General features: G+C 46.1%; 1 protein-coding gene across 6 annotated transcripts in view; it reads right to left on the bottom strand.

The window, feature by feature from the left end:
- Positions 1-15,623, bottom strand: part of PEMT (phosphatidylethanolamine N-methyltransferase) — a 109,250-nt gene that overhangs the window by 76,679 nt on the left and 16,948 nt on the right. The window contains exons 1-2 of one of the 6 annotated variants that reach the window (XM_081840070.1): positions 12,325-12,339; positions 12,021-12,111 (exon numbers count right to left, since the gene is read on the bottom strand). The exons of 4 other annotated variants lie outside the window; for them this stretch is intronic. In XM_081840070.1, coding sequence (XP_081696196.1) covers positions 12,021-12,041 — 21 coding nt within the window. In that variant the 5' untranslated portion in view covers positions 12,042-12,111; positions 12,325-12,339. Of the gene's footprint in view, positions 1-12,020; positions 12,112-12,324; positions 12,340-15,623 lie in introns of those variants that run through there. One more of the 6 variants, XM_081840069.1, reaches the window with a different exon arrangement.

Raw genomic sequence — 15,623 nt, 5'->3', positions numbered from 1 at the left:
AGGAAGTTGCATCACGCAAGCGGAAATCCATGATGTCTGAAAGAAGGATGGAGCTATGTCAGAAGGCAGGCATTGGCAGGCTTCACAGTTTTCTCCCGCATTGTGATTTTTGCATAGCGCGCACACACACACATCATGATTCGCAATACAGTGGTACCTCAGGTTAAGTACTTAATTCGTTCTGGAGGTCCATTCTTAACCTGAAACTGTTCTTAACCTTTCTTAACCTTACCTTTAGCTAATGGGGCCTCCCGCTGCCGCAGTGCCACCACCAAGTGTTTGCTGTTCTCATCCTGAAGCAAAGTTCTCAACCTGAGCTACTATTTCTGGGTTAGCAGAATCTGTAACCTGAAGCATCTATAATCCGAGGTGCCACTGTATACATCCCAGTCAAAAATTATGAAGCCAATATCACAATTTGGACTTCAAACCGGTTTGGGACAATTTATTGATATATCACCCAGCTCTATACCTATATAATACTGTTTTTTGTTTGTTTGTTTTTGCTGTTGTTTGATTATTACAGTCGTGCCCTGGAAGTAAAACAGAATCGGTTCTGGAAGTCCGTTCGACTTGCAAAATGTTCGAAAACCAAAGCGCGGCTTCTGATTGGCAGCTCCTGCAGCCAATCAGAAGCCGTGGAAGCCTTGCTGGACATTTGGCTTCCAAAAATAGTTCGCAAACTGGAACAGTTACTTCCGGGTTCGAGACATTCGGGAGCCAAAACGTTCCGAGAACTAAGCTGTTTGAAAACCAAGGTACGACCGTACTTACTACAGTTAGGATTGCATTTTAAATCTGTTCAGTTCTTTTCCAGAGGCTGCTTCGAACAAAGTCTGCCACAAGAAGTCGGGATGCAAATGTCTAGAAACAATCAGTCAATAAATTCCACAACAGCTCAGGGTCAGATGAAGGGAGCATCCGGACATGGTGAATATTGAGTTACTTTTCTTGTTCGCACCACTAGTGCTTCTGACCAATTTTCTAATGTTCCTTAGACTCTGCAGTCCCAGTTGCGTCACGGAGCTGTAAGGTTCCAAACGACATACCAGCTGGCTGCGCTAAATTTCATTCACACCAGAGGGTGCGGTATGACACAACAATGCAGCGGTTCTCAACCTGTGGGTCCCCAGATGTTGTTGGACTACAACTCCCATCATCCCTGAGCTCTGGCCTTGCTAGCCAGGGGTGATGGGAGTTGTAGTTCAACAACATCTGGGGACCCACAGGTTGAGAACTGCTGCAACAATGGGTATCACTGGACAACATAGAGGCCGAAAAGCACTAAACAGCCGGTTGCAGGAATCACATAGATTAGGAGGGACTGAGGGGGCGGGACTTTACTTGGGGCAACACCACCATGTGAATACTGAATAAATAACGTGGTAAGAATTCTTTTTGGTTATCTGCTTTTTGACTGCCACAAGGGGAGGGATCGTAATTCCCTGAAGCCTTGACACGCAAATGAAACATGGAAGTTAAGAGCCAAGGAAATGGAACAAGCAACCTGACTTATAGTAAAAAGTAAAAAGCAGAGCCATCACCTTGCCAACAAAGGTCCGTATAGTAAAAGCCATGGTTTTCCCAGTAGTGATGTATGGAAGTGAGAGCTGGACCATCAAGAAGGCTGATCGCCGAAGAATGAATGCTTTTGAATTATGGTGCTGGAGGAGACTCTTGAGAGTCCCATGGACTGCAAGAAGATCAAACCGATCCATTCTGAAGGAAATCAGCCCTGAGTGCTCACTGGAAGGACAGATCCTGAAGCTGAGGCTCCAATACTTTGGCCACCTCATGAGAAGAGAAGACTCCCTGGAAAAGACCCTGATACTGGGAAAGATGGAGGGCACAAGGAGAAGGGGATGACAGAGGACGAGATGGTTGGATAGTGTTCTCGAAGCTACCAGCATGAGTTTGACAAAACTGCGGGAGGCAGTGGAAGACAGGAGTGCCTGGTGTGCTCTGGTCCAGGGGGTCACGAAGAGTCAGACACGACTAAACGACTAAACAACAACAACAACCTGACTTATTGAGAAGACGGCCCCCAATTATGCCTTCTTGTGAAAAGTGGGAAAGCTGCCATGATTGTCGCCTGCAAAAAAGAATCCACAAGGAGTTAAGGACAGAGTTGGCCGCAAATCCAGCCACCGCCGAAACTGTACAGACCCTTTACTCAGTGGAGAAGCAGTCCCCATTGCTCTTATTGTACTACCATCTAGAACCACGTTTCATTGTCAATGAGAAAGAGCGAGAGAGAGAATATAATTTTAATTGCTAGTAAAAATAGCAGGAGGAGGGCAGACCGGGGAACAGAACAAAAGGGGGGGGGGAGGGAGAAAAAGGAAAAACATGTACTAATTAATTTGTACAAGCTGGCAATTAAGAGAAGATGATATTTGCATGAAATCTCTAATGAGCCTCTTTAAAATATGTCCTACGTGTAGTCCTATCGTATAGGAACGTTCAAGGTGTCTCTGCCGGTGAGGGAACACCAAGCAATCTTCATCAAACCAAGAGCCAATTAAGCAACGTTAATTAGGCTGCTTAAACAGTACTCAACTCGCTACTAACAATTACCCAAGATTATATGCCGCAATCACATTCCTTCTGAACGGGGAGAATACGTGATCGGGAGCCTTGTTTCTGAGTTAATTGTTTCCACCCTACAGTCTTTTCGGAGATGTCTCCTTCTGGCGGCATGGAATAAAGGCGATGCCAAAATACTGCACGTTCGCGGAAACACACCATGGCTCTCAGGAGAGGAGGGGGACCACAACAGTGCCATAGCGTCGTATGGGGGCAGAGGGGCTGTTGCCCCAGACGCAAAATTTGAGGGGTGCAAAATCCCAAAAGAAAAACAAACCACTTTGAGGTTGCTTTTTAAAAAAACCATCAAGTGGTGTAAAAAAAAAGTGAAATAAATAACAATAAAATAAAATAAACGGCTGCTGTCACTGTCTCCTCTCCAGCTTTCGTCTCCCTGCTGGGGAGACCCTTCCACCCCCATCTCTGCTGTCACCTGGCCCTAACAGGAACAATGGGTTAGGAGGCACAATACTTGACTTGCCCCGGGCACTGGCAACCCTCGCTACGCCACTGGGCCACAGTCCTTAGAAGTTCTCACTCCCCCTATTTTTTAAAAGGAAGTTTCTAGTCCTTATGAATATGGAATTATGTCTGAAAAAGAGCATGCTTACACCCAGCAAAATCTCAGAAGCCACAGGAATCGGCTGAATCATGTCCCCAACAAACTGAGGGGCAGGACCACAGAAGCTGATTCGCCACGAATTGGCCCAAACAACCTTTTGCTTCAAGGGGGGGGGGGGAGAACCTGAATCTTTATATACCACTGGGGAACATTTACTACCAGTTTCTGCTGCATAGGAGCATTTGCCAAAGGGGGGGGGGCTTTAAAAAATAAACAAAGCTAGATAATGAGACGGGCCTTTTAGCAAATCACATTGAAGACTATTAGAGAGATTGAAACCTTATCAAGCTATTACATCATGTGTGGATTTAAAGAGTGGGCTCATTGAGAAATAATCTCAGGGACAGGTGCAAAGGCAAAACAACATCCTAGACCTCATGAAACCTATATCTGTTTACTTTCTGAACGCTTCGTTTCCCTAGGTCAGATCCACATCAGGCTGAGGACAGTGAAGTCAATCCAGTCTAATTGATTTCCCCCGGCACAACTTTTTAGGCTATATTCATTCATGGACTGATAAGCCAAAGCCTCGTATTGTTGAATTTTCAAAAGCGAAAACAAAGCTCCTTTCGATATGAACAAAACAGCCAAGCTGCCAACAAGGGAGAAAAGTGGCCCAAAATGAACTCTGGGCTCTCTGTGGTCACTGATAGTGACAATCGTAAAATAATAAGCTGGTTAAATACGGACGGGCATCTAGCAATGGTCAGGCTGCCAGTGCCTACAAGGACCACGGATGCAAGGAAGAGATAAGGAAACTTGGGTTCAAAACCTGCTTTTTCTCCTTCCTTCCTTTCTGCGAAAAGCATCGGGTCAGATAAAAGAAAGTGCTTCTTTGCGGAGCGCATAGTTAAACTATGGAATTTGCCACTGCGGGAGGCTGTAATGGCCACCAACTTAGATAGCTTTTGAAAGAGGATTAGACAGCGATGGCGGTCACTGGCCACTAACCACAATGCTTCGCCTCCACTGCTGGGGGGCAGAAAATGCTTCTGAATACTAGTTGCTGTTGCACTCAGGTCCATAAACTCCCCCCCCCCCAGGGAAGAAGGCTCAGAGCCCAGAAAGTGGTGGTGAGACGACAGTGAGTGGTCAGAGGGAGGAAGTGATGTTGGAAGCTGGAAGAGGCAACAGGGCTTAGTGAGCAGGAAGAGTCTGTGGCAGAGAGCAGTCCAGACTCAGAGGCAGGAGAGGAGGGGGCCCAGGAGACAGAGAAGAGGCAGGTTTCTGAAGAAGCCAGGGAGTCTCCCCTTCCTGCTGCTCTTCTTTGCCCTGGTTTGCCAGAACTCTCAGAGAAATGAAAAGAGCAGAGCAGAGATTGGTCGCACGCCAACACAGTCTCTGATTGCTTGGGGGGGGGGAACCATCACTGACTCTCACACACAAAACATGGCAGAGGAAAATTCTTCCTTTTGCAGGGGCTGTGAGGAAAAAAGAGAGAGAAATTTCAGGAAGTCTCTCAGTAAGAAACGTCTTTCAGAGGAATTTCAGCTCACCACATATAGGGGCGAGTGAGGCATCCCCGCCTCGCCTCAGGTTTGTAGTTTTGGGTCAGGCTGCACCTCACCAAGTCCCTGCCTTGCCCTCCAACTGAGAGTCACCTATTTCTTCATTCCAGCATTGCTCACCTTGGGGTGGGGGCAAGGAACTGCATCTCTTGCAAACCTTGTTTTACTGCTGTTCCGGCATCTGTCAATGCCCACACACTTTCAAGCATACCTTCATAAGGGACAGAAACTTGCCCTTAGTAAAAAGATAGTGGAAACTGAATTTGTACCCAACACCACCTCCATGTTTTTTTTTCTTTGCGCGCCCAGGGAATTGCAACTGGCCCCCACCCAGCCCTGCTTATCAGCAATTCAATCTTCCTGCCCCACACCTCCCACAATCGTATAAATTGACTTTTTTGAAGACTGTGAGAGCTGCACGTTTGTGTCTAATAGGTTCCAGGAGAGCGCGCTAACTAGACTGAGCGGCTTCTGCCACATGAAGGTGCCCAATCTTCGAGGGTTGCTGGCTAATTGCTGAATTTCAGGCAGAGGATCCATTCCTCATTTCCGCGTCTTAGGGAGCTATTGCATCAGGTGAAATCTCTCTTACCTGTTCCATCCTAAAAGCACGTGAGACAGGAGCCCAAGGGGCTTCATCAATCAATGAGCTGGACCACTGGGCTGAACTTCACTGCATGTAATGCTCTGAAGGAAAATGTAATGAAAATGATATATAGATGGTACATGACCCCAGTTAAACTTGCCAAAATATACCATTCGTCTGATAATAAATGTTGGAAATGTAAAGAAAATGAAGGAACATTCTTTCACCTCTGGTGGACATGCCCTAAGGTGAAGGCCTTCTGGGAAATGATATATAATGAGCTGAAAAAGGTATTTAAGTATACCTTCACTAAGAAACCAGAGGCCTTCCTTTTGGGTATTGTCGGCCAGAAGGTGCTAAAGAAGGACCGAACATTTTTTATGTATGCAACAACGGCAGCAAGGATACTCATCGCAAAAAACTGGAAAACTCAAGATCTACCCACACTGGAAGAGTGGCAGATGCAGCTGATGGACTATATGCAACTGGCCGAGATGACTGGCAGAATCCGAGACCTGGGAGAAGAGAGGATTGAGGAAGACTGGAAGAAATTTAAGATGTATTTACAAGAACATTGTAATTTGGTTGAATGTTAAGAAGGATGCTAGATTATAAAAAATTGGCCACCACTAAATTAGATTTTGAATTTGATGATAAGTGAGATTAAAGAAAACATAAATTTTATGGAGAATTGCTAGATTATACTTAAATGAGAGAATATAAGATCGTAAACAAGTTGATAAATTTGCTTGGAAAAACCTTTTAACGATGTAAATGGGAGCGGGAGACGTGAGGGAGTCCAAAGAAGTGATGAAACTACGTTGTGATAGAAGTAAGATTGTTTATTATTGGTGCATTTGTATTTAAAAACTCTAATAAATATTTATATATATTAAAAAAACAATCAATGAGCTGGAGACGGAAGGCCCTGGTGAGTGTTATTATTTCAGGAGAGCTTCCTGAAGATTTCGTTTCTGTCTCCCGTCAAACAGCGACCTGCCCTCGCATAAGGCAAGGCAGCACCCGAGAACTGTCACCTGCACACATGCAGAACCTTCAAACGGAGGAAGTAATTAAATAATGTTCAGCAAGAACACAACTCACAGGAAACACTTTCCCAATGGAGCCGAGAAGCTATAGCAGAGAGTTTTGCATTGATCGAGCCCTCTGAGAGTTTGGGAGGAAGGGGAACAGGATGTGTCCAGCTGGAAGCATAATCCGATGAGCAATAACACAACGGCACCTACTCTGGCAATGTGCTCCCCCCTCTACTGTTCCGTTTCTCAGGGTTAGAAACTCAGATATATACATAAATTAGGCACTAAGTGGCTCCCTAAACCAATGTTGCAGTAGCCATTTTGGGGCAATGTGGGAATGTTGTGGGTAGCAGGAGAGGATATATTGATTAAATATTATCCTTCCTAACTCACGCTAGTGAGTTTATTCATGCAGCAGAGTACATTCCCCTCTTTATAAAGCAGGAAGCTAGTTGCAGATTCGTTAGAACAGGCATAGGCAAAGTCAGCCCTCCAGAAGTTTTTGGGACTACAACTCCCATCATCCCTAGCTAACAGGACCAGTGGCCAGGGATTATGGGAACTGTAGTCTCAAAACATCTGGCGGGCCGGGTTTGCCTATGTCTGCGTTAGAATCTCTTAAGTTCTATTATTCCTGGTGAGACCCCTTTGATTCCCTCCTAAAAGAATAAAGACACAACAGTCTTCTTTTGAAAGTAATAAGAAGTTTGCTCACATTCAGTTCACAGCTGGATCCCTGAAGGAGGCTTTAGCTTAGAGTTACAGAAGAGGGTTTGAGTTCATCCTATATGGGAACTCATCCCACATGCTGCTGGCTGAGAGAAGAAAGGGCATCAAAAGAGGAAGGTGGCCACGTGACTAGACCTTTCGTTAGGTCTGGAAGGGTCACGCCCACCTACCTGGTCACATGCAAAGGAAGGATGCTCCAGACCAGGTGTAACAGGAAGTTCAACTGGCTGGACCAACATTCCCCTGCAGGTCTGCGCTAGGCAAACAGGAAATGTTGTACAGTGGTACCTCGCAAGACGAATGCCTCGTAAGACGAAAAACTCGCAAGACGAAAAAGTTTTTCGTTTTTTGAGTTGCTTCGCAAGACGAATTTCCCTATGGGCTTGCTTCGCAAGACGAAAACGTCTTGCGACTTTGTTTCCTTTGTCTTGCAAGTTTGTTTCTTTTTTCTTAAAACCGTGCATTCAGGGGGTACAGTTGCGACTTGACTTCGAGGAGCAACTCATAGCACGCGGTGTGGTAGCCTTTTTTGAGGTTTTTGAAGACTTTGGTGATTTTTGAAGCTTTTCCAAAGTCCGTGCTTCGCAAGACGAAAAAATCGCAAGACGAAAAAACTCGCAGAACAAATTAATTTTGTCTTGCGAGGTACCACTGTATTTGACTGCACATGTTACATCCCACAGGCAAGACAGTTCTAAAGCCTTATTTTTCAAGTGATGGACTAACTGTGATTGAGTCTCAGATAAACATCTGGCTAGTTTTTGAGAACTTTGAGAACTTAAAGAAGAAAAGTCGCTTGATCCATGGACACTCCAAATATATATAGGCCGGTTTCTATTTATTTTTCTTAATGCTGACACGGACCATTTTTAGCACTGGAATATTCTTCACAACTGTGAGCAGGGCACTGGGGTGGGGGAAATAAAGGCAAGCTGCAACAATTCTCTAAAATGATTACTGCTCCTGCTGCAGGCTGCACAGAAGCAGCATTTTGGCTCCAGAAATCCAGGTATGCACATGCCTCGTTATGCATCCTTTCCCATATGCATTTTTGTACACATCTCATCTTTGCAGGTAAGGGACGCGGGTGGAGCTGTGGGTTAAACCACAGAGCCTAGGACTTGCCGATCAGAAGGTCAGCAGTTTGAATCCCCGCAACGGGGTAAGCTCCCGCTGCTCGGTCCCTGCTCCTGCCAACCTAGCAGTTCAAAAGTACGTCAAAGTGCAAGTAGATAAATAGGTACCACTCCGACGGGAAGGTAAACAGCGTTTCCGTGCGCTGTTCTGGTTCGCCAGAAGCGGCTTAGTCATGCTGGCCACATGACCCAGAGGCTGTACGCCGGCGCCCTTGGCGAGATGAGCACCGCAACCCCAGAGTCGGCCATGACTGGACCTAATGGTCAGGGGTCCCTTTACCTTACATCTTTGCAGAGCTGCTTCCCAAAACTCAGAGAAGCATGAATGTCACAGGGCAGCTGTTTGCATGCTATCTTAGCCGTGGCGAGTTGGGTGCAAACCAAATTTCTTCCCCATCCATAGCATGGCAGTGGTACCTCCCCCCAAACCACCATACCCCTCCCAAGACAACATGGTTCCGCCCTCCATAATTGCATCGCTTGGATTCTAGCTCTGCTCCCCTCATTAGCCACACGGCCAATTAGGATACTAAATCTAGATCACCCCCACTGTTAATGCCCACCAGTTGCAAATCAAAACCACGCTGAGGTTGTTTTGCTTCCCTGCTCACCTCTCTGAAGCCAGTACGGTAGGCGTTGATTAAGGCACCCTTAATGAAATCCTGAATACAGGATGAAAATAAAACATTATAGGCCATTAAAATGACCAGCCAGAGGCAGTAAGACGGTGATTAGCCAGCATCATCTGGAATGCCAAGCACCCCAGGGAATGAGTCCAGCTCATCACCCTTCGCAGGGTACCTAATGTTCCCCCATTAGCAACCTTTGTGCTCCTGCCACCGTGTCCCACAGCTGCACCCAATTAGGAGCAGCAGCAACAACAACAGCAACACCACCACCACAACAACAACACCGTAACAGAGGGCACTGTTTTAATGCACCTGAAATGTGACGTTTCCAATTTGAGAAGATGAAAGTGTTTGACGTCGGTTTTGAATGATTCTCATCATGGGGGAAGCCAAGCATTATCATGATTTATAGCACACTGCTAATCATGCAGACCGCCACACCAACTACCCTGCATTAATTGCATAGAGAACCACGTCAGCAAAAAAGGAAAAGGAGAGGGAGAAACTGGGCTGGAGAAATCTGCATATTTCCAATCAGTCAATTAGTTCACTGATAGACTGAAATCTACCTGTTCCCAATCCATGCGTGTTTCGCGTGTTTCTACCCATTCATTTCCGCCTTAACCTGCAATTTAAACAAGCCCAAATAAGTACAGTGGTACCTCGGGTTAAGAACTTACCGTATTTTTCACTCTGTAAGACGCACCAGACCACAAGACACACCTAGTTTTTGGAGGAGGAATACAAGAAAAAAATTATTCTGAATCTCAGAAGCCAGAACAGCAAGAGGGATCGCTGCGCAGTGAAAGCAGCGACCCCTCTTGCTGTTCTGGCTTCTGGGATAGCTGCGCAGCCTGCATTCGCTCCATAAGACGCACACACATTTCCCCTTACTTTTTAGGAGGGAAAAAGTGAGTCTTATAGAGCAAAACATACGGTAATTCGTTCCGGAGGTCCATTCTTAACCTGAAACTGTTCTTAACCTGAAGCACCGTTTTAGCTAATGGGGCCTACTGCTGCCGCCGCGCGATTTCTGTTCTCATCCTGAAGCAAAGTTCTTAACCTGAGGTAATAATTATGGGTTAACGGAGTCTGTAACCTGAAGCGTATGTAACCCAAGGTACCACTGTATATAAAGCAGCGTTTTTTTTCAGCTGGAACTCACTGGAACTCAGTTCCGGCCCCTCTCTGGTAGGTGCCGTTGCCGTTATAAGAGAACAAAGGAGGCGTTCATGCTGAATTCCGGCCCCTCTTTTTCTAGAGAAATAGCACCGATTTAAACACTCAAGGGATGCTAAAGATCAACGCGCACAATTTTTTTTGGGGGGGGGAATGGGGGTATGTGGCGATTTGCTTAAAAATATCTCTCAAATGATGGTGATGTTGATTTTGCACGCAGCATGGTTATATTGATTGTATTTCATATACAAATATTGAGGCACGTGCCCACTCAGCACAATGAGAATATGCAAAAGTCTGGCTCATTTGAGACTATAGAGAACCTTCATTCTCAATCATGAAGGAACTCCCAGGTGGAGAATACTTACAGACATATATGATTTCCACAAATACGGTTAATGCCCCTGCTCAATTTGCTCCCTCTTAGGGCCCCACTCTCTTGAGGGCCCCAAAAAAATTTGAAGAAAGAAAAAACTGGATGTACATTTCCAAAATATAAGATAAAAAACATATAAAATAAAACATACATACAGCAACAGTGTTTTGTGTTGTGTCGGCTCCTATGATGTAAGTAATGGGCTAACCTGCTCCTAAAATATCACTGTTTTGCTCATTTCTATATATATGGTGCCTACATTCTACATGGACTGCTTGCATGGCAACATGGGCAAATGGCTTTAGATACATACCTATTATGTCAGTGATGGCCAAACCTGGGCCTCCAGCTGTTTTGGGACTACAATTCCCATCATCCCTGACCACTGGTCCTGTTAGCTAGGGATGATGGGAGTTGTAGTCCCAAAACAGCTGGAGGGCCAAGTTTGGCCATCACTGTATTAAAGGTAAAGGTAAAGGTACCCCTGCCTGTACAGGCCAGTCGTGACCGACTCTAGGGTTGTGCGCTCATCTCGCTCAAGAGGCCGGGAGCCGGCGCCGTCCAAAGACACTTCCTGGTCACGTGGCCAGCGTGACGAAGCTGCAACTGGCGAGCCAGCACCAGTGCCGCACACGGAAACGCCGTTTACCTTCCCGCTATAAAGCGGTACCTATTTATCTACTTGCACTTAGGGGTGCTTTCGAACTGCTAGGTGGGCAGGAGCTGGGACCGAATGGCGGGACCTCACCCCGCCGCGGGGATTCGAACCGCCGACCATACGATCAGCAAGTCCTAGGCACTGAGGTTTTACCCACAGCGCCACCCGCGTCCCTCCCCTCTTGTAGCTTCCAGCAACTGGGATTCAGAAGGAATTCTAGTCTAACATCAGGAGTCGCAGGTCTTCCATGCCTGATTATCTGGAAGAATGCGGCAGCTAAACTGGTGACTGGGAGTGGCCACTGAGACCATCTGACACCAGTCCTGAAAGACCTACATTGGCTCCCAATATATTTCCGAGCACAATTCAAAGTGTTGGTGCTGACCTTTAAAGCCCTAAATGCCCTCGGCCCAGTATACCTGAAGGAGCGTCTCCACCCCCATCGTTCAGCCCGGACACTGAGGTCCAGCTCTGAGGGCCTTCTGGCGGTTCCCTCATTGTGAGAAGTGAGATTACAGGGAACCAGGAAAGGGCCTTCTCGGTAGTGGCGCCTGGCCTGTGGAACGCCCTCCTGTCAGATGTCAAGGAAATAGATAACTATCTGACTTTTAGAAGACATCTGAAGGCAGCCCTGTTTAGGAAAGTTTTAAACGCAGAAGGATCCTAGATTCTTCCTTCGTTCACCAGCAGGAATTCCAAGCCGGGAAAAGGGGGTGTCCCCTGAAGACACAACCTCCATGGTCCTGCTTCCCATCGCTTATATATAAAAAAAACGTGCCATGCTGTAAGCAGAAATCACATTTTAGAGTTAATGTTTTACCAAACGGAACACCGCTCTCAGCAGGGAGCACATCTTGCCTGCAAACGGCTAAGCCCATCTGCCAGAATGTGCTTGCCCTCGCCGGTGCCCCTCCAATTTGGCAAGCGCTCTAAAATCAATGGCATTAGCAACAAAACAAAGCTGAGCTATGTACGTCAGAACGGAGTGAAACCATGTGACTGGTGGTGAGTGCTTTTTTAAAACCAAATTGTGTTCAGTCTTCCCCTGTAACGACAGCCACAAGCCTGCACATAAGAAAAGAGGGACGCATTATTTTATATTGTTGCAGAAGAGGGGGGGTTGCTTGCTTTGACTGAAATATGTTATTGCTATAAGAATGACGCCCTGGCATTTAGCAATCAGACTGGTCGCCATAGGTGACCAGGAATTCCATACAGGTGAGTGCCTAGAATCCCATGAAATCTCATGAAATCAGAGAAATCGCAAAAGAGAGACACCTGACTTCATTTCCCTTCCGCTGGTCTGTCTGCTTGGCTTCTGGGCTGTCTGCCTATGCTGGGGTTGTGTATCACTCTTCCACTAAAATGCATAGTTAAAAAAAGAGAGAGAAGTGATTCGCAAAGAGATTACTGGCCTGCATTTCCCTTTTTTTAATAATAATCTTTCTTAATTTAAATTACACACTTATACAAAGAATTTACCATCTCATACTACAAAAAGAAAATTAAAGAAAAAAGAATTGAGAAAAAAGAAAAGAAGAAAATACAGAAAGAAGAAAGAAGAAATGCAAATTTACGTACATAAAAAACCCCTTAATCTTCCTAATTAATACTTAATTAAACACTTAAATAAAAAAGACTTCTGACAAAACGAGTCTTCCAATCATTCTCATTGTACTGTTTATACTGTCGTCGTTTTTTCCGCACAGTTTTATATTCTTTAATATTGTTCCTGTCTACTCCACAAGCAATATTCTCCACAAGAAGGCTGATTGCCGAAGAATTGATGCTTTTGAATTCTGGTGCTGGAGGAGACTCCTGAGAGTCCCATGGACTGCAAGAAGATCAAACCTTTCCATTCTGAAGGAAATCAGCCCTGAGTGCTCACTGGAAGGACAGATCCTGAAGCTGAGGCTCCAATACTTTGGCCACCTCATGAGAAGAGAAGACTCCCTGGAAAAGACCCTGATGCTGGGAAAGATGGAGGAAGGGGACAAAGGAGTTGGGTCCTAGAGAGGGGCCACGCAGATTGAAGCCCACTTTGTGACATTGGTTTCATAATTTTTGACCTGGCGATACAGTGGTACCTTGGTTCTCAGACTTAATCCGTTCCGGAAGTCCGTTCCAATACCAAAGCGTTCGAAAACCAAGGCACGCTTCCCCAAAGAAAGTAATGCAAAACGGATTAATCTGTTCCAGACTTTTAAAAACAACCCCTAAAACAGCAATTTAGAATGAATTTTACTATCTAACAAGACCATTGATCCATAAAATGAAAGCAATAATCTATGTACTGTACTATAAAATAAATAAGACAGTATTGTAGATGATAAAAATGAATATTTATTTTTCTTCCCTGCACTGATGATAGTCATTGTTTGGATGGGGGGCTTTTATCCATTTCCACAGTCACACAATCAACCAATCAGTAGCTGAACTGGGTTCCACACAGTCACAAAAACAAATGAACCGAAAAAGTCTCAAAAACAAAAACGCAAAATAAATAGCAAAAACAAAAGCACCAAACTTAATCCGTTCCGGAAGTCCGTTTGACTTCTGAAGTGTTCAAAAACCAAGGCGCAGCTTCAGATTGGTGCAGGCGCCCCAGAAACAATAGCCAACAGCCACACCGGACGTTCAGCTTCCGAAAATTGTTCAAAAACCAGAACACTTACTTCCGGGTTTTCAGATTTTGAGAACCAAGGCGTTTGAGAACCAAGGTACTACTGTACAATGGACACTCTGGTTGCGAACGTGATCCATGTGGGGTGCACGTTCGCAACCCGCAGAGTTCGCAACCCGCAGTGGCGCGTCTGCGCACGTGCGGGTTGTGCTTCGGTGCTTCTACGCATGCGCAAAACGCGATTTAGCGCTTCTCTGCATGCACGGCCCCCGAAATCCGGAAGTAGCCCATTCCAGTACTTCTGGGTTTCGGCGGGTCCGTAACCCAAAAAAAGGCAACCTGAAGAATCTGTAACCCGAGGTATGACTATACTACAAAACAAGCTTGAGTTCTTTGGAATTTGCAGGAGATACACTCCCGCACATTGCAGTGATCTACCGGGTGCACAAGGAATAAGGCTGTCCCAAGAGTTATCTCAGCACTGCTCGGCCTCCTGCCCTGGCATGCACCCACACCCTCAGGTAATGGCTCGGGGTTTTTAACGAGAACCCAAGCGAGGTTGTCAGGAACCTTTCCAAAGCCATTTGCAAACACCCAGCAGGAACTGGAGTGCCTAATGAGTTCCAGGAATCTGGTCCCAACAGAAAAGCCATTATCTAAAGTGTCGATTCCTGCTTTCCACTTTCACACACAAAATAACACAGAGCACAATATATACTCCAAGTGGTGCCCAGTCATTTATTTCATCAAAGGTAAATAACAAAAGGAAACCGAGAGAGGTAAGTGATAAATATGTTTCTGTTCTCTCTCTCTCTCTCTCTCTCTCTCTCTCTCTCTCTCTCTGCGAACCTCAAGTGCTTGGTTGTAAAATGTCATTAGAAGAGGCGTCCAAGAGGGTGGGAGGGGAATAATATCAACCGGGTGCGTTCAAAGCTGATGGGAGGAGAAAGTATGTTGCTCCTCTAGTGCCCCCTGCTGGCAAATGACAATAATGACATGGTGAGCAAACAAGAGTGACCAAGAGACAGGTACCCAAGGGATGCGGGTGGCGCTGTAGTCTAAACCACTGAGCCTCTTGGGCTTGCCAGTCAGAAGGTCGGCGGTTCAAATCCCCGCAATGGAGTGAGCTCCCGTTGCTCTGCCCCAGCTCCTGCCTACCTAGCAGTTTGAAAGCACACCAGTGCAAGTAGATAAATAGGTACCGCTGTGGCGGGAAGGTAAACGGCGTTTCTGTGCGCTCCGGTTTCCGTCAAGGTGTCCCATTGTGCCAGAAGCAGTTTAGTCCTGCTGGCCACATGACCCAGAAGCTGTCTGTGGACAAACGCCGGCTCTCTCGGCCTGAAAGTGAGATGAGTGCTGCAACCCCAGAGTCGCCTTTGACTGGACTTCACCATCCAGGGGTCCTTTGCCTTTTTAACTTACCCAAAGGTCCACCTAGTCCGGCATCCTGCTTCTCAAGAGGACCAACCAGATGCCTTCTGGAAGCCCCCCTTCCGCCCCAAAAAAGGATTATCCCCTTCCTAATAACCTTAAGTATGCCATTCATCTTTCTCCCTGCTGTCACCAAGGATGTAAGGCATGGTTTTTCCATTCTGCCTTTTATTTGCCAGACGCAGCAGCGGTTCTCCTCGGCTGCAGTTCACCTTCACCGCAAAATGACACCTGCTTGAGGGGAGCTAAAGAAGGGGGGAAGATGGCCAGCACTGCTGCCCCCCACAAAATAAGTGTATTGCCTCACCCCACAAACAGTTTTGATGTCTGCGACTGGGGCAGAATCCTATCCACGGATGCATCAAATATCTCCAGTTGAATGACCCAGTTTGTCGCGCCTTTGTGTATAACTCAGACATGCCGAGTCATTGGAAAACTATATTTAGCAGCCGACAAAGCTTTTGTCCAGCATCCCCAGGTGTCGGAGTTATGAGTTAGCCTACTTAGAACCTTGCTCGCTTTA

Source organism: Podarcis erhardii, assembly GCF_964252035.2.
Source record: "Podarcis erhardii genome assembly, chromosome: 14".
NCBI classification, from domain to species: Eukaryota; Metazoa; Chordata; class Lepidosauria; order Squamata; family Lacertidae; genus Podarcis; species Podarcis erhardii.
Note: the sequence above shows the minus strand (reverse complement) of the source record. Positions and strands in the feature narration are given on the sequence as shown.